This window comes from Electrophorus electricus, chromosome 17 (genome assembly GCF_013358815.1).
Source record: "Electrophorus electricus isolate fEleEle1 chromosome 17, fEleEle1.pri, whole genome shotgun sequence".
NCBI classification, from domain to species: Eukaryota; Metazoa; Chordata; class Actinopteri; order Gymnotiformes; family Gymnotidae; genus Electrophorus; species Electrophorus electricus.
In genome coordinates this window covers 17,709,535-17,727,542 of record NC_049551.1, presented here as the reverse complement: position 1 = coordinate 17,727,542, position 18,008 = coordinate 17,709,535, and the positions used below count along the sequence as shown (strand labels likewise).

The 18,008-nt window shown below is 46.4% G+C and overlaps 2 protein-coding genes across 8 annotated transcripts in view; one reads left to right on the top strand and one right to left on the bottom strand.

The window, feature by feature from the left end:
• LOC113568346 (unconventional myosin-XVIIIb-like) overlaps positions 1-11,215 on the top strand; it is a 32,649-nt gene extending 21,434 nt beyond the window's left edge. For 3 of the 5 annotated variants that reach the window (XM_035535403.1, XM_035535402.1, XM_035535401.1), the window contains 19 exons: positions 1-11; positions 649-773; positions 1,130-1,284; positions 1,505-1,628; positions 1,735-1,935; positions 2,219-2,329; positions 2,420-2,524; positions 3,680-3,841; positions 4,325-4,438; positions 4,613-4,729; positions 4,820-4,903; positions 5,135-5,272; positions 5,504-5,689; positions 7,578-7,711; positions 8,179-8,220; positions 9,181-9,330; positions 9,722-9,892; positions 10,029-10,949; positions 11,098-11,215. The exon at positions 1-11 is cut by the window's left edge and continues 95 nt beyond it. In XM_035535403.1, the coding sequence (XP_035391296.1) occupies positions 1-11; positions 649-773; positions 1,130-1,284; positions 1,505-1,628; positions 1,735-1,935; positions 2,219-2,329; positions 2,420-2,524; positions 3,680-3,841; positions 4,325-4,438; positions 4,613-4,729; positions 4,820-4,903; positions 5,135-5,272; positions 5,504-5,689; positions 7,578-7,711; positions 8,179-8,220; positions 9,181-9,330; positions 9,722-9,892; positions 10,029-10,935 (3,037 nt within the window). In that variant the 3' untranslated portion in view covers positions 10,936-10,949; positions 11,098-11,215. The remainder of the gene's footprint in view (positions 12-648; positions 774-1,129; positions 1,285-1,504; positions 1,629-1,734; positions 1,936-2,218; positions 2,330-2,419; positions 2,525-3,679; positions 3,842-4,324; positions 4,439-4,612; positions 4,730-4,819; positions 4,904-5,134; positions 5,273-5,503; positions 5,690-7,577; positions 7,712-8,178; positions 8,221-9,180; positions 9,331-9,721; positions 9,893-10,028; positions 10,950-11,097) is intronic. The other 2 variants (XM_035535404.1, XM_035535405.1) reach the window with 2 other exon arrangements.
• A 569-nt stretch (positions 11,216-11,784) lies between these two features.
• On the bottom strand, positions 11,785-15,597 carry npm2b (nucleophosmin/nucleoplasmin, 2b). Of its 3 annotated transcripts, none has more exons than XM_027019808.2 (8): positions 13,097-15,597; positions 12,922-13,004; positions 12,724-12,843; positions 12,549-12,642; positions 12,354-12,472; positions 12,208-12,239; positions 12,087-12,123; positions 11,785-12,004 (listed from the first exon to the last, which is right to left on the bottom strand). In XM_027019808.2, the coding sequence occupies exons 1-8, from the start codon at positions 13,218-13,220 to the stop codon at positions 11,963-11,965; spliced, it is 651 nt and encodes a 216-aa protein (XP_026875609.2). In that variant the 5' UTR covers positions 13,221-15,597; the 3' UTR covers positions 11,785-11,962. The 3 variants fall into 3 exon arrangements, with proteins under 3 accessions (XP_026875609.2, XP_035391158.1, XP_035391156.1); XM_035535265.1 differs by having other exon boundaries at positions 12,549-12,843; positions 13,097-13,162; positions 13,249-15,597; XM_035535263.1 differs by having other exon boundaries at positions 12,549-12,843.
• Between the last annotated feature and the right edge of the window lie 2,411 nt (positions 15,598-18,008).

Below are 18,008 nucleotides of genomic sequence, written 5' to 3'. Positions count from 1 at the left end.
CGTGACCACAGGTAATCCACCCTACTCATTCTGTGTGTGTGTGTGTGTGTGTGTGTGTGTGTGTGTGTGTGTGTGAGAGAGAGAGAGAGAGAGACAGAGAGGGAGGCTGGTTCTACTGGAAAATATATGAACACAGCAAAGACTGGAGATGACTGGGCTGAAACCACAGGGAAAGATAACTATTCTCCCATGATGCAACACTCTTGATCAGACGGTACTCACAAACACGTTGCTGCCAGCGCAGACGTCCTCCATGTCTGTGTAGCGGTGCGACTGCTGGCAGCTGTGGGGCCTGGTTCCTCCCTACATCTGAGATTGCTGGCATTTTCTAAATCAATATCGTTCTTTCAAAGAACTTCAAACAGCTGCACACAAGCTGTTTGATGTCTGGCTGGGAGCACACTGCCTTTAAACCAAATTCCACTTTCAGATGAAGAAAATAAGCAACGTAAACAATTAGACACCATTGTCCTTTCATGCAAGATGGAAGTCATGACAATGGAGACATTTTGAATATAAAAGCACATTGAATCACTGTTGTTCTTTTACAAATTTGGTAAACTTTGATTAAATTGATTTATTTATTGGAACCAATTAAAGTATTTAAAATAAAACACTGTGTGTGTGTGTGTGTGTGTGTGTGTACAGAGAGTGAGCTGCAGCTGCAGCTGGAGTGTGCACAGACAGAAGTAGATTTTGTGCGCAGACGTTTGCGTCAGACTGAGGAGAGGCTGGAAGCTGAGGCTCAGGCACGACAGCTTCTGGACGCCAAGGTCTGAACGCTCCTCACATGCTGCCACACGTCTTTCCTCCACCCTCAGCCTGGAGGGTCTACTGTGCATGTCAGATAAGGCAGGGCTTCTCAGTCCTGGCCAAAAGGTGCCTCCGGACAGAATGTGGGATTTTCTACATCCCAGCATAAATGAATGTACTCATTCTACTAATCTCAGAATTCCAATCTCCTAAATCCATCATCAGGTGTGTTTGACAAAAGGGGAAACTCTGACGTCAGGAATGGCAAACGCTAGACATGCGCAGTATTTCTAGTGCTCATCCACTCACTGATTGCCTGTGTGTGGCACTCTAACACTGTGCTGGCTTTTTGAATGCCACTGCCCCCTTGTGGCAGGTACTGGAGCTGCAGGCTCAATTGGAGCAGTCCAAGCGCTTGGTGACAGAGCTAAAGAGGCAGTGCCGGCGCGCGACCTCTGACCTACAGGACGCCCGCGTGCTGACTGACAGCCTACAGACTCGCACACACGAGCTGGACAGGAAGCAGAGGAGGTCTGTCTGCCACTCCAGCCAAAATGTCACATTAGCATAGAGATGGTTAGCATTCATTATGCAATTCCAGCTCTAATATCTATTCTCCTCTCCCCATCTCCTGTGTGTGCACGTGCGTGTGCGTGCGTGTGTGTGTGTGCATGCCTGCATGCGTGCGTGCGTGTCTGTATGCGCATGTGTGTGTGTCTGTGTGTGTGTCTCTGTGTGTGTGTGAGAGCAGGTTTGACGGCGAGCTCACCCGTGCTCTAGAGGAGGTGGATAATGAGAGGGAGCAGAAGCACAAGGTGATCCAGGAGATCACGGCTCTAGGGGCCGACGTCTTCTCCCTGCGCCGCTCATTCCAGGTGTGTGTGCATGCATGTATGTGTGTATGTATACCTGTGGGAGTGTATATGCATATGTGTATATATACACGTGTGTGTGTGTGTGTGTGTGTGTGTATGCATGTAGGAGAGCCAGGCCGAGGTCACCCACCTGCAGCAGCAGAAGGAGGAGCTGTGCTGTCAGATCCGTGACCTGAGTGTCCCTCTGCATCTCAACTCCGACTCCGTGCCGGAGCTGAAGAGACAGCTGCGCGAGCTAGACAGCAGGGACAGGGAGCGCAGCCTGGAGACAGCACAGATGAGCGCCAAGATGCAGCAGCAGGAACAGGTAACCCAGGGCGACAGCCGAGCGCGGGGTACAGACTGGTTCTTTCACCTGGTAAGCAGGGCAGGACTTCCATGCTGAGAAATGACACGCTGCAGATTCACACAGCGTCCTGCCGCGTGAGTCTGATGACAAATCTAAAAGGCAGCATTGAGTAGAGCTTTGCACTTTGGCTCTTAATGGTGTTCGTAAGCTTCTGTCCGCTGAGGTTTCCACACTCCTCGTGCTGCAGCAGAGGCGTGGAGCAGAACCCAACTCATGCTCTCCTGCTCATGCGTCTTCCCAGATGCATTTGCGCTTTGAGATGGAACTGGAGAGAATGAAGCAGATCCATCAGAAGGAGCTAGAGGACAAGGATGAAGAGCTAGAAGACGTGCAGAAGTCCTCGCAGAGACGGGTGAGTAGCACGGGACGAGTGGAAGAGAGAACGTGCAAGAGCTGACATGGATTTGACATTTTGTGTGTGTGTGTGTGTGTGTCCGCTCAGCTCAGGCAGTTGGAGATGCAGCTGGAACAAGAGTATGAGGAAAAGCAGATGGTAGTACATGAGAAGCATGACTTAGAAGGGTTGATCGCTACCCTCTGTGAACAGGTAACACACACGCGCACACACCGTCTTACAAACACCCCCCACACACACACCCCCCATCTTAGACACACCCTCCCACACACGCGCGCACATACACACCATCTTTGCCCTCTACCTTGACTCTACTAGCCATGGATATTGCTGTCTGAAGAAGCGTCGTTTACTGGCGCTGCTCAGCGTGTGTTAACCTGTCATTGCTGTCGCTGTTCTCCCAGCTGGACACACTTTGTCCCTGAGAGCCAATTCAGTGTCTTCCCTTCTCTTTATAACTCTGTTCTCCGTTAGTCCCCAGCCATTTCATTGGTCTCCATTTGATCATTGCCAGTCAGGCCAACAGGTAGTGTTACTTGCCCTGTCACCTTTCTGACTGGAATAAAGTGTCCTCAGTCACAGGGGGTGGAGTCATAAACGCTGCCACACTGAAAGGATGGCCGCAAGGTCGAAAATATTTTATCTCGGACTCGTTGCGGTTGTCAGCGTGTCCATTCAAACTTCCTTTCTTCTGCCCAGTTTTAAAGGGGTGGGTGATGTATGTCCTCCTCCGCTGGCTCTACAAACCCTCCCGCTTTCCAGTTTATGAGGTCAGTGGTGTTTAATCGAGCATCGCAAGATTCGTTAGCTCCCATGTACTTGGCTGTGGAAATGCGTGAGCGCAGCCTTCCTCTGCTTGGCTTTGTTAAAGGTGTGGCGTCACTTGGTGAGTTGAGGATCACAGTGGGTTTGTGAATGAACGATCGTGCTCCTCAGCTACTGAACGCCAAACCCACCCAGCACGGCAGACTCATGTCTCATATATCAGTTTTTTTCTGAAGCTCTGACAGCTCATGTTTAGTGCAGCCAGGTGGAGGTTTCTGGGAACTCCTGGAGGTTGCTTCTTCAGACAGTCAGGAGAAGATTGGTTTTCTGTAGTGATTTTCTGTTGTGCTTTGATGAGGCTTCACAGATAGATTGGAGAGACATCAAGACTTCCTGACACTACTCCAGTGTGAGAAGACCACATACACGGAAACGGCAGTTTTCTCCCTGTAATCTACACCATCACACTGTAACCCCCCTCCTCTGTTTCCTGCACTTTCTCTTTCTCTCTTCCTCTCTTTTCTCTTCTCCTCTCTCTCTTTCACTTCCTGTCTCTGTCTCTATCTCTGTCTCTCACCTCAGGTGGGCCACCGAGACTTTGATGTAGAGAAGCGACTTCGTCGTGACCTGAAGCGGACGCATGCACTGCTCAGCGATGCCCAGCTGCTACTGACCACCATGGACAAGTCCAGCCGGAGCCCAGCCCCCGGCACCAAGGAACAGCTAGAGAGACTTCACTGCCAGGTAATAACAATAATAATAATAATACATTGAGAATATTAGATCATTTCAATAGCATCTCAAAGCACTTTTCTCCATGTGGTGCTAGTATGGATCAAATCTCACCAGGTTTTCAACAGGTTTCCCCCAACACTTAAGCACAGCTATGCACTGGAACAGCATCAAACGCTTCACCACAGACCTGATGTCATTTCCTCTCCCATGTGTGTGCTCTGTACTTGTGTGTTTAACATTCTGGTGGCTTCTACTGTAATGGTCCAAGAGTAACACCTGAGTTCTGGGACCCAATCCAAGCAGAAGTACCCAAGATTCAGGATTCAGGGTTTCAGTGCAAACATGGTTACAGTTACAGTTAACACACCCACCACATCGGTTTTACGTTGATTAGTTGCATACGCTCACTGATGCCCTCTCCCCCGGTGTGTGTGTGTGTGTGTGTGTGTGTGTGTGTGTGTGTGTGTGCGCATGTGCGTGTGCGTGCGCTAGCTGGAGGAGAGTGAGGCTCGGCGTCTGGATGCTGAGAGCATGCAGAAGACCCTGGCGATGGAGCTGGAGAACGCTCAACTGGAGCTCGAGAGCATCTGCAAGCACAAGAGCCTGGTGAGAGATATGAACATAGAGGAGGTGGAGGTGGTGGAGGTAGTGGTGTGGGAGGTGGCAGTGATGCACGTGGGGGTAAAGGTGATGGTGGTGGAGGTGATGGGGCTAGTGGTGGGTGGAGTTAAAGGCTGTCCTGGGCTTGATTCTTACCTGATACCTTCTCTCCCGTCACAGGCGGACGAACAGCTGAGCCACCTGCAGCATGAGAAGGCCGAGCTGCTGAAGCGACTGGATGAGGACCAAGACGACCTCAACGAGCTCATGCACAAGCACAAGGCCCTCATTGCCCAGGTGAGGCTGCGCTCCACGGACACGCATGCACTGTGTTAACGGCACAGTGGTCATCGCATTAACCCAGTATCCTTCCTGGGGTGTGTTCAGTCCTCCAGTGATATCACACAGATTCGGGAACTGCAGGCAGAACTGGAAGAAGTGGAGAAGGAGAAACAACGTCTGCAGGAGCAGGTGAGACTAGACATGGCTGAAATTTTAAAAATATGCTGTCTAGAGTCTGCGTGTATGTGTGTATGTGTGTGAGTCAGTCTTGAGTGAGACAAGACATGAGAACTTTGTCATTGCTAGTGGTATTCCTCCTTGGGAAAGCTCATGTGACAGAACTGTAGAGTCTGCAGATTTGGAGGTTCTGAGCAGATGCTCTCCAGTCACTGATTTGCCCCCCTGTCCTCGACCCCCCAGTTGCAGATGAGCGTTGCGAGGGTCCAGTTCCTAGAGTCCTCCACAGTGGCACGAAGCATTGTCAGCAAACAGGAGGCATATGTCTGTGACCTGGAGAACAAACTGGAGTTTCACAGAGGACAGGTCAAGAGGTTTGAGGTCAGCGTAGCCCCAGAGAGGCGCTCCACCAACCCACTCCACCCATCTGCTGTAGTTGATACGTGCACTACTAGGAGAGGCCAGGGCTTCTCTCTCCTCCACGCAACACAGAGTTGCAGCTCTTGAATTTTCTTAGCGCGCTGGGTGATTTGCTGATGAGCTGAGTCCAGTCTGATGGGGTGCAGTAGTTTGTACTTACACACACGTTTGTGATGTGTGTTCTGCATGCAGGTGCTTGTGCTACGTCTGAGGGACAGTGTGGTGAGGCTGGGGGAGGAGCTTGAGCAGTCTGCCCAGGCTGAAGCCAGAGAGAAAGAGATCGCTCTCTACTACCAGCAGAGGCTGGCCGACATGAAGCTGGAGATGGAAGATCTGAGCTCCCGAGAGCAGGACAGCAGCCGCCGTCGCATGGAGCTGGTAACCCTGTCACGTCTCTCCCTCTCACACACACACACACACACACACACACACACACACACACACACACACACACACACACACACACACACACACATATATATATATAAACACACACACACACGAACACTCTCTCTCTCTCTCTCTCTCTCTCTCTCTCTCTCTCACACACAAATATATATATACACACACACACACACACACACACACACACAGAAATGCAACCACACACACACGCGCGCACATGCACCCACACACACGTTCACACACAAACTCACTCTCTCATACACACAGACATAAGGCAGTTTGCCACCACTGGTCAGCTGGGCTGCTACACTGGAGTGTTTCTGTAGAGAGGAGCCGGGTTGCAGTGAAAGGGCTCGACATGGTAAAGTGGAAACAGCTGGAGATTGCGACTTGTATGGACCTAGAAGCAGAGATTTGATTCTGCAGTAGTGCTGCAGTTCAGAGTGGCCAACGTCATTTATTCAGACACTGGAGGCAGAACTGTTGCTTTTGGTCTCCACCAACAGGCTGCGTTTAATTTTTTAGGAATCATTTACAAAGAATCAGAGAAATCATGGACTACTCATTATATTTGTGGGAAAATATGGAATAATCATCATCATCATCAGTGCTGTTATCGTAGCAGATTCTCTCTTATTTTCCCCTCTTAATTTCCATCATTTTCCTCTTAAGTACATATTACTTAACCAGTCTCATTGTCACCTCACTAAAATGTATTAAAAATAAATGTGTTGTAGTTTCAGGGACAGGTGGCATCTGGAGTGCAGACTACACAGTGAAGGGTAGAGACCTTTAATGCTTGAATGATATATGAATGTAAAATGTCTGTATTCCTCAACCATAAAACGGACTGAACATGGGTTGCTGCACCAGTGGATTGGAGCCGTTCACTCACTGTTGCCTTCCAACATCACCCTTTGCTTTGAAGTGCCGGATGCCGGTGCCTTGAAGAGACATGTATGCATATCCTGATGTCACTGCTACAGTTCACCTTTCTAAGATACCAGTGAGCACAGGAAAAGATACTGAAGCCTTGAGGGGGATAAAATAGTAAATATTCATAATTTAACATGAGGAAGGAGGCACCTGCCTCGGTGTAATATAATTTGACCTCTGTGCTGAGAGTGCAAGGGGATTCAGTATTATGAATATTAACTACATGAGCACTGATGCCTCCTGCATACACAAACAGTGGGTCTGGAGGCATGTCTTCCAAGCGCTGACATATGAATGTGCATACACACACACACACACACACACACACATTCTCAAGCACTCCAGGTTATTGGTTGAGAAAGGGAGAGGGCACCGGTGGTGGTGTGGTTGTCATGGAGATAAGAGGAGTGAAATAGGATTTGTTGTATCAATAACCTTGAGAAGACAATAAGAATTAATCACAGGCAGACAGTGGCTAGCCATTGAAGGAAGGCCAGACCTGGAGATCTGGAGATGCAGGATGAATGATTGATTAAATCAAGGGTTGTCTCTGCCTCTCCCATAAAGCGCTCAAGTAAAGCCCTCATCAAGCATTATTCCTTAAACTAATAAACAAGCTATTTATATGATGTACCGAAAGGCAATTTATTTCATTTACTGATATTTATATTCTGGAATATATATTATTGTGTGCTATGTGGTTTCAAAATCGGGGTGGGTTTGATCATGGAAAAAAAACAATCATGAATGAATGTCTGTCTGTGTATAGAGTTGAATTGATTTCCTTTCAAACAGTCCTGCATTGAATTGTCATTTATTTTTCTTGTAATTCTTTATTATCTTTGTTGGCTTGTGCAGTGAATCCTTTTGTATTTGTCTTTGGGACATCAGTGTTATCTTGGAAATTTATCTTATCTTTGCTTAGGAAATGCAAGTGGAGGAGCTTAGTGCAGTGAGACAGACTCTACAAGCAGATCTGGAGACATCAATCCGTCGTATTGCTGATCTACAGGCTGCCCTGGAGGAGGTGGAGTCAAGTGATGAAAGTGAAACTGAGAGGTATCACCTTTCGAAAGAATTGCTGCAAAAAAAGCTTACAAGACCAAATCGAAGGTAGTTGATTTGTTCTTTAATTATTAAGAGAAGGTAGAAGTATCGTAAGTCCAAAAGCAGCCATTACATGGGGAAAATCCAGCCTCTTGCTGGGCTGTTTATTCGCCTGAGCCCTGGGGTCTTTACTTAGTGGGGCACAAGTGCAATTTTCATTTGCTCCAATTACACTTCCACCAACCAAATATCTAGACAGTCACAGTGGTTCTTCATACTCCTTTTAGTAGCCTCCAAAAAACATGCACCATCTCTTGGGTTTACATCACATTTTGGATATCTTCCACAGGTCAGCGTAAAGCCGCTGAAAGCTTCTGTTTCACTGCACTCTCCTTAGCCTCTCCAACCCTTGTAAATCTTCTCCTCTCTTCCTTCCCTTCTCATTGCTCACTGTCTGTCTCTCTTCTACGCTGTGACAGTGTACAGACTGCTGTGGAGTCCTTCTCTAGAAAGAGAGATCTGTAAGCGCTGCTTCCCATGCCATTCTGTCAACCTGTTCTGCCCCCCACCCCCATGTTGTGTGTGTGTGTGTGTACGATGGAGTGAACGTGGGCTCTGAGATCCAAGTGCTGCTTGCGTAACATGGATTAACTTCATCTGAAAGTGTCGCTCAGTTGAAGCCTCATCGTATCTCAGCAGTATGCACCCTCCCCAGATGTAGTGTCCTCTTTTACAAAACTCTGCTAAAGTCTTAATGAGCAGAAACTTTTAATGCCACTGCACATAGAACATTTTCTAAGCTTCCTTAAGACCTGAAAAACAGATTTTACTGTCTCAGATCTTGTCCCCAGTTGCTCAAAAGCACTAGAACTAGGAAATCACTAGATAACATTAACAAGCTTGCTAATGTTAAACTTAGAAAACATGCAAGGGGAGAAAGTCCTGCCCGTAAGCACCAACAGCCACTCTCCCCCTCCCCTACTCCTTAAGGGCCAGCTAATGATCAATAACCATGAGCTGTAAGCACAGCAGAGAAAGGCAACACATTACACTGTACATTTCCAGTTACAGACTGTACAAGATTTAAGTGCAACTCTGATGAGGTAGAGATAAGGAACATTACTTTTTAGCAGTTGTGTAGGGAGCAGGAATTATTGGAGGAGCAGGGCATTGCTTTAGTAAGCAATCTAACAGCAATGACAGTAGTATTATCATCAGCATCATGACCTTTGTGCTACACTGCATTTGGAAAATTGGATTTTACTTTAATGAATGAAGATCATGGGTGCAATGTCATGCTAAAGTTAAACTTGTGTTTATAATAACTGCGTAATTCCACTGCCAAGTGCTGTAGATTGTTTGCGGTTTTTCTTCTGCTTGCATGTCTTTAAAAGTTCACCAGCTGTAATTTGCTTCTTCTGCTGAATAATGCACGCTAGTTGGGACCCCTGTCATCATGCCTCTGTTTCACCTCTGGGTAGTGAAAGCTCATGGAAGGAGAGCAACCCCTGCACCTCACGTCCCCTCCGAGCCGCCGGCTGTCTGGGGCCAGCGGCAGTGGAGCAGCCAAGTGGGAACGCCAGCTCTCTCCACACCAGCAGTGTCGGAACACAGCCTGTCTGCCAGAGCAGGCGAGGACAGGACTAGCATGTGTGCACAAGTCGCGAGACCCCAGCGGCCCGTTTAATGTCGTAGCCTTGACACAGTGGAGCTGTAAGCAGGTGGAGGATCAGTGAGTCGAACAGGGAGAGCTGCGATAATGGCTGCACTCCCAAGACAGGGAGTCTGGGCTAATGAGCTTGCAGGTCACTGAGCACACAGGCCTAGCTGGGTGTCGAGCAGTAAATCAGAGGCGATATTGTGCACGTAGTGCCCGGGCCGGGAGCATGGTGCAGCTCTCTGCACCAGGGGGCTTTTGATCCATCCCTGTGCATGCTGGAACACGTGGGCCACAGAAGGTGCTGGGATCTGACAGCTGACGTGCAGTGTGGCAGCCCGTGTAACACAGTGCTCTTCTGGCAGGGACAGCGTGTCCAGCGTGGGGTCCAGCATCAGCACGGAGGATGTGGGGGAGGGCATTCGTCATTGGCTGGGGGTCCCACGTGGGGGTCGCAAGCATGCAGGCTCTCCCTACAGTGGGAGTACTACTGGCCGCCAGTCAGTCACAGACACAATGAGCACCTGCAGCTTCAGGCGAGTACATTTCCATAAAACAACCTCATTACAGTGCCGTTACATAACCCTGTCAAAAGACCAAAGAGCACCAACATGTGTTACTATGGAAATATGCAGATTTGGTATTAATGATTTCTCATCTGTACTCTGCCAGGTCTTGTTCCCAAGAACTGGAGGAGAAGGCGCCAGAGAGCTCTGGAAGTCTGGGCCGGGCGTCCTCCTCCACGGCCCTGTCTGAGCTGCTGGAGGGCTTGAGGAAGAAGCGGTCTGGCTGGGACAGGGCCTCGGAGGTGCTGGAGGGCAGCACAGCATCCCTGCCCATCTACCAAACCACCGGGGTGTCGGCCCTGCGCCGCCGAGCCTCAGCTCTCTCAGTGGGAACTGACGAGGGTCTAGAGGAGCCGGGGCGCTCGGGCATCTCGAAGCCACCCAGTCCGATCCTGCCCCGGGCAACCAGCCTGCATTCGTTGTCCGAATCTATACAGCCTGTGCCAACGCCGGCATCCAGTGCAGGGAAGATGAACCACTACAGCTCCTGTGACTCCATCACCACGGCAGTGTCCTCCACAGGCCCCCGCCGCCATCTTTCCAACCTCTCCATCCCAGAGGAAGACGAGGGCGATCCGTGCTCCAGAACCTCGTCCAGCTTGGGTTCTTTTCAGCCAGCCCGCCGCCGACTGCCAGGGGGCCTGGTGGCTGAGGGCGAGGATGCCCAGCTGGGGGCGGAGCCTCTCGTCTTCCAGAACCGCCGCTTCCTCAGCGTCACGGACACAGCTGCTGGCGACACCAGCTCAGATGTCCCGGCCATCCGCAGGGCCCAGTCCACCAGCAGCCTGGCGGGCAACAGCACCCGGGGTGGCCAGCGTCGTGCCCTTAGCGTGCACTTCGGAGAACTGCCCCCATCCAGGATGGCACGCAGGGATTCAGACTCAGACTCGTCTGGCTCCGGAAGTTCCCAGCAGCGGCGTGGTTTGCAGGGAGAGAGGCTGGAAGCCGAGGGCAGCGAAGGAGACGTCAACATGGTGATGAAGAAATACCTGAGGAAAACTGATGTTGATTAAACACACGAAACGAGGTAGAACCTCCCTTTTTTTCCAGGAATGTAGAAAGAAATGTAAAAACTAACTTTCAAATATTCAACTGCAACTAGTCTTAGGTTAAGGCTTTCTATACCCTGTAAATATTAGATGGGACTTATTTGCTCTCCCCCCCCCCCCCCACAGGGTATCATGACCAGGAAGCATGGCCCCTACCCACAATGCACTGAAGCACACTGCTAAATATGGAGATCTAGTTTGAATGGTGTTTGTACACGAATAAAAATATTTGAATCTAAGAGAACTTGCTGGATGTAGTTTCAATTCTTCATTGTCCTAGCAGTGAGAAGCATGGATGTCCGAGCTGCTTCCAACAACCAGTAAGGAACAAAGTTGAGACCTGGTTGTTGGTTCAGGATAGCCCTGGTGAGGGAGTGGTTTTCTGGGAGTCCCATTTGACCAACCTTTTCACAAAGGCAGAGCATTTAATGGCTAAAATCTCAACCCCATCCCATAATCCATTGTTGCCTAAATAAGTTACAGCAAGGGCTCGTCTTTAGCACTTTTAGTATAGCCACACAGGTGGGTGTGCAAATATAGGCCAACATTTGCATGCAGTATACCAGAACATTCAGTGCAGCGCAAGTTGTGAGACAGTACAGAAGTCACTACTTCTGAGAAATGAAACGCAGATGAACCTGAACTTGTGTTTTGAACTGCTGTATCTTACAAAAAACACTCAGCAATTCAAGGGCAGGTCTGATCAGGGGAATGTATTTGAAAACAAGCATTTCAGCCCCCCCTCCCCCAGGCAAAAATAAACTCTAATAGTCACCATGTGCCTGAAAGTGAAAACCTTTCAAAGAGGTTTTATTGGAAAAAAAAGCCCAAGTATGGCTGCAGTGTAATGGTAACAGGATACAACAAAGCACAATTAATATTGATATCCAATTAATACTTCAGTATTGACCATGAAGCATCACCCGCCCTGCTCACAGGAGCGCAGAACACACATTCACTCTGGAGGTTCGAGACGTCATCAGGGCCACAGTCAAACCCTCGCACTCACTGGCTTTCTCCCTCTTCCTTTTCCCTTAAGGCAAAAATAAATAAATAAATAAATAAATGTAGTTAGGGGATCAATTTTTAAAAAGTGACCAAAGCTTAAGTCTTACCTTTTTAGGGGGATTGTTTTCACCCTCTGATGCATCACTGTTTAAAAAGGGTCATCAGATTAGATTATAGTCCAAGAAACAGGTCACAGTACAGTCACTACAGAAGCGATTCAGAGCTCACCCCTCATCGTCTCCCTTCTCTGGCTTCTTTCTCTTAAATTCAATAAGAGATTCAGTGAATCAACAAGGGATTAAATCATTCATTCATTCAAAGCCCTCTACCAATTTGAACAAGCTCATAAAGTAACTTTAAAAGTTCAGCCTTACTTTGCTAGCACCATTTTTTGTGACTTTTTTCACAGGTGACTCTTCGATATCCTCCTCCTCTTCCTCTACCTCCTCATCCATCTCCTCCTCGCCCTCCTCTTCATCAGAGTAGTCTTCCACTGAAATGGCCAGCAGGGTTTGTTCATCTAATGGGTCAGCAGGTCTCAAACCCAGTACAGCCCAGGCAGTACTCACAGGCCACGTGCTCAGCTCCAACATATACGGGTCCTGAGCCATGCTTCAGTCGAAAGGTCACAGGAGGATGCAAATCTAAACCGGACAAATTGACCTGACAGATGTCGATGGAGACAGGGGATTCAGAATTTGTGTGGTAGTGAAATAAATGCGAGGTGAGCTCAAGTTCACTTACTGTAGGCATCGACTTGGCGTGTAAAGTGGCAATTGGGACAGCTTTGGCACGGGCCTTGCCCTCGCCGGTAACCAGCTCAATGATGTTGAACTCGTCTTTTGCAGTGTGGCCCAAGCACATCTCCGGGGTACGTAGGACAGGGAATAGGGTTAGTCAGACGGGCTCCGAAGAGCACAGGCTTCGTGTTACGTTACTTACTGTTCTTAACGCAAGCTGGTGCTGATGGTTTGTGTCGTCCGCCTTAAAAGACTCTTCCTTGTTTGACTCGGTAAGCTCGCAACCTAAAGTCAATACGTTAAGACATTTTAGTAAGGTTTTCTTTAGGAAGGGGCAGCAAAAGTTTTTATTTTATAGATGAAGCCAAACAACTTACCCCAAAGACTCGACACAGGCTTTTCTGTTTTGTTCATTTTTATAACGGATATTATCCTGACCGACCCTGAAAGCGTTACATGTAGACTACAGTACTGTCGAGTCACCTCAGGTAAACCATTCATGATTCAGCCGTCAACGATGGATAATTACCTTAGCAGAGAAGGGGAAATCGCTTCTTCGGACAACCACAAGACAAAAAAAAAAAAAAAAAAAAAAAGACTTGAACGGTATTATAGTCGAGGCTTTAAGTGGGTGTTTAAATGCAAACCAGCTGACTGTAATTAAGGCACGATCCTCTGCAGTCGCCTAAGGTTAATTCTGGTCGTGACCGCCAATATTAAGCGTCAGAAAACACGATTTTTAAAGCGTCCTGTAGCGCTATGTTTCACAATTAAACTAATACTAATTACACACCAGAGGCGGTTATGCCTCGTAATCACATGCACGTCTACCATTACAGTTTAAAGTACTGCCTACGTTTTAACTGGGCTACTGGTTAAAAATGAACTTAAACGCCCACTTGCTGTAGGCCTACTGTGCCCTCCATAACCTAAGATCTAGGACAGTGAAGTCAATTTACATTTCAAGCATTCCCAGGTTTAATTAAAGACAAAACGCAGGCATGAAACAGCACCTTTTCTTTATAAGCATTCTGCGTATCATATATTTTATACTTTGTATTAAGATGAATTCAGAACTGCAGACACTTATCTTCTGCCTATAAGAATACGCCTACCAACTCACTGGGTGATGGTTTACTACTGCAAGACCAAGACCACGCTGCACTGAAAAAGCCTGCATGCAGAGGCTTGGCTACGCTTCTCAGAGAAGACTGAAGACATGGTGGTGTTAGTGGTTTAGAGGTTCTGTCAGATCATCATTTGCAAAAAGTGTGATTACTTCAAATGATAAATCACATGCCCAGAGGTAAACACAGCTGATTCTGGAGTGCAGAGACACATATAGCAATAACACCATATATATTTTAGACAACAGTTCAGAGTATTATATGGAACACAACGTTATGTTTTTATGCATAATTGTACTTTTCCATAGACTTTCATATGTCATTGTACTGAAACCGAGCACTGGGTTTTGTACTGAGTTTATTTTTGTATTTTCCTAATAATATAGGTCTTATAGCTTTTAATTCCCTGATCAACTTTAGGTACTTAAGGGGAGGGGGTTCAGACCTCTTGATGAACACACACACACCATTCTGTTTTTCAGTATAGACCACTGACCTACACTGAGTCATCTTGACCCAAAAACAGCAGCTAAGGATTATTAGCTCCTGGGCTTGCTGGGGGAAGTGAAAATGAGATCAAAGAAAGATCAAAGGAAGCCTGAGTGCATAAAATAAAAGCTACTGAAACTACTGAAAAGCTACTGACAAATATTTTCCTACACTATTTCCATCTATCTTCCTTTTAATTTTGTTTTTCCAAATCATTCTAGAAAACCTAATTATTATGTAGGCTACAAATAGGGTATTCTACAATTCATTATATAAAAACTTTATATCGCACAAGAGGGAGTGCGGCTATACTCAATATCAGTACGATGCGGTCGCCGAAGATGATAACATACTCAGTATAACTACACGACACAATAGATCTACAACAGATCTACAGGAGCCATTTATTACTTAAGAGTAATAAGAAACAACAGATTATGCTTTGTTTGTTTAACCTATATAATAATTTGTTCCGGAACTGGGCTGGACTTTTGCCCAGTAACACATCGTTGTCTTGCATACTATCTTGCTACGTTACCGCAGACCACCTACTCTGTATCGTGTACATTTATCTGTATGTTTCCATTTATTGTAGAATCAGGGAAATAAGACTGTGTTGACTGTCTCTTTGGTGAGCGAATGTAAGATAACAATCGTTAATATAATAAACAGCTAGAACACACCTGTAAAGCGGAGTATAGTTAAGCTATACTCTGTAGTACACTCCATTGTATAGTTATACTCTGTTATAGTCTGTAATACTTTGTTATAGTCTGTTATACTCTGAAGTACATTCCATACTCTGTTATACTGTTCTATTCTGTTGTAGTCTGTAATACAGTTAGTCTTTTATACTCTGTAGTAGTCTGTTATACTCTGTTATAGTCTGTTATACTATGTTGTATTCTGTTATAGTCTGTTATATTCTGTTATAGCCTGTTACACTCTGTAGTACGTGCCATACTCTGTTATAGTCTATTATACTCCAGTGACCTGGGATCTGTAGCTGAATCCCTTTATTCTGAATACCCTGCAACGTCGCCACGTAAAAGACATGCCTGTTCTCCTTTGTTGTTGGTGTTTATTTGTTCCTTTTGACAGCTGTGTAATTAGACAGTTCCTTTATTCGTTAATGCGGACAGGCTGAACTCTATCTATATAACGTCGAACCTACATTGCCTACAATGCTAATATCTGGTTGATGTTAGCCAAACAGCTTGCGATATCAAATATTTATCTCGTGATGACTAATATTAGCTATCGCTAACTAGGTAAAAATTAACGAATAAATTCGTTTTCCACCTGATTTAACAACTTTTCTGAACAGATTACTTCCACATCATTGATATTTTTCAAAAACATTTATTAAATATTAAACCATAAACACACATAAGGGACATATTCGCAAGTTTATAATCAGTCAGCCAGCACGATCAACTCGCCAGAAAATCTTCACAACACACGCAATGACATTCATGTCAACTCCCTCCATAGTGCTAGCTGTTGTTCGCTGCTCCCTGCGTAGTACCCTGCGGTCTGGAGTCTCCCTTAAAATGGCAGCATTCCTTCTGCAGTCCACTTCGTAGGGCATTACAGGGTGACTGGAAGGCACCTTATATCAGAACTCACGGAAGGTCTCTCGTCCAATCAAATTACTTGGTTGGTAAAACTAGTTTATACTATTTGTTCTTTTAGGACTCACCTTGGAAATCAGTTCAACTTTTTTCATTGAAATTTTTAATTCAGCTTTTTCAATTGGAACAGATCAGTTTAAGGCATACTCTCTGATTTATTTTACATTAAACAAGTGAATTTTCATTGGCATGATTATTGCCATGCTACACTGGCAACAGTACCTTATAACATTTTACCTCTTCATCACTGTGTATTGACCCCGATTATGTTTATCTAACTGAGAATATGAGGGAGGAAGGCTTCTTTGAACTCGCACTCTCTCAACCCCGTGCGTGTGTGTGTGCATGCTCATTTTGGAGACAGTTGTGTGATGTATAAATAATGTGGCCCTGTAGGCAGGGATCACTCAGCCACTGGATTAGCGAGAGGAAAAGAAACACAAGATGTGTGTGACCGTACCTCCCCTGGGTTCCGCCACCCAGTCCCTCTCTGCCATCAAAGACTACAAGAAGCAAGATGAAAAAGCTGGAAACCCAGAGAGGGGGGTTGGTTCAGGGGGCGGGGGCTGGGTAAAGGCAAAAGTGGCACAAAGCGATTCCAGCCAGCGCCATTTTAGAGGCTGACTTGCAGAGTTGCAGGTCTTTGTGTCTGAAGAGAATTTATATCTGCACAGCAGAGAGGTGTACGAATACAAGGATGCACAAGTTGGCATGGAAAACAAATACTACAGTTATCAGTGTGTGCTTCATGGGCACATGGGTGCACCCTGCATCCCCCACGCATAACATCCAGCCACTGTAGAGCCCAAATGGAGTGAGTGCGTGGGAGGGCTGAAGTGATTCCGCAGCATGTGTGGGCCCTGTGCTTCTCTCCCTACACAAACACACGGCAGAGGTTGATAAAAATGAGTTAACCTCATTTGCGCTCATGTCTACATTAGTGGAGAACATCAAGATGGAGCTGTGGTGTATGACATCAAATGCACGTACAGACACATATAGGTATGATTTCAGGAGAGAGACTTACAGAGAGCTTGTTGTGACATGCTGCAATAGTGCTGCAAGAATAAGAGTTTCTTCTCCCTAAGGCTTATTCATTCAGTGTGACATTAACGGTGCAGACCTAGCCTAGTGTCAACTGTATGGATTTTGTGTTGCATGCTGTAAGTATGGTTTTTCTGGTGGACTTGCCATGTAAATGTTAACCTATTGGCTGAAATAGAAAAGAGGAAACCTTTCCTTCTTCAGTGACTCTGATTAATATTTCTTGTAGGCAAAAAGTGGATCAGGTCATTTTCTCTTGGGCAGTTATAGATGCTATTATTCTGAGCTTGTGGATATCATTGTTACATTGTTACATTTCACACAGGTGAAAAAGTAACTGTTATTTTTCAATGTGAACAATGTACACAGGTTTATATATTTTATGGCTTCAGAAAAATTAAAATGTGCCACAAATGTGATGAAAATAGAGATTACTTGTTACATTCTTTGAATAATATCAGCTCATTGCATGCATCTCTTCTCCTTAAACTTGTCATGGTTGCCCCTCTTCTGGCATCGCATTCATCATGGCGGCGGTTTTACTTGTGCTCTGTGTTTTGGTTTCGTTTCTAGCCACATGCTTTCTGTTTTGTTTCTGTGGTCCACCCTTAGCTACACCCACCTCCTGTGTCCTGCTTTTTTACCCATTCCTTGTGTAATCTGCCCCAGATGTCTCCAGTTAGTATTCTGTGTATTTACTGTATTTATTGGCAGCAGTCGTTGATCTGGCGTAATGTAGAGTTAGGGTTGGGTGAGGGTTAGGTTAGGGTTAGGGTTAGGGTTAGAGGTTAGGGGTTAGGGTTAGGGTTAGGGTTGGGTGAGGGTTAGGTTAGAGTTAGGGTTAGGGTTAGGGTTAGGGTTAGGGTTAAGCACTTCTTTTGTTTTACCTTCTGTGATGGCCGCCATAGTAACAGGACTGTTCATGAGGACATTGCTTGGGCAAGGTCTTCTAACGCATCACATAGTCTCCAATCCCACCTATACCCATTCATCCA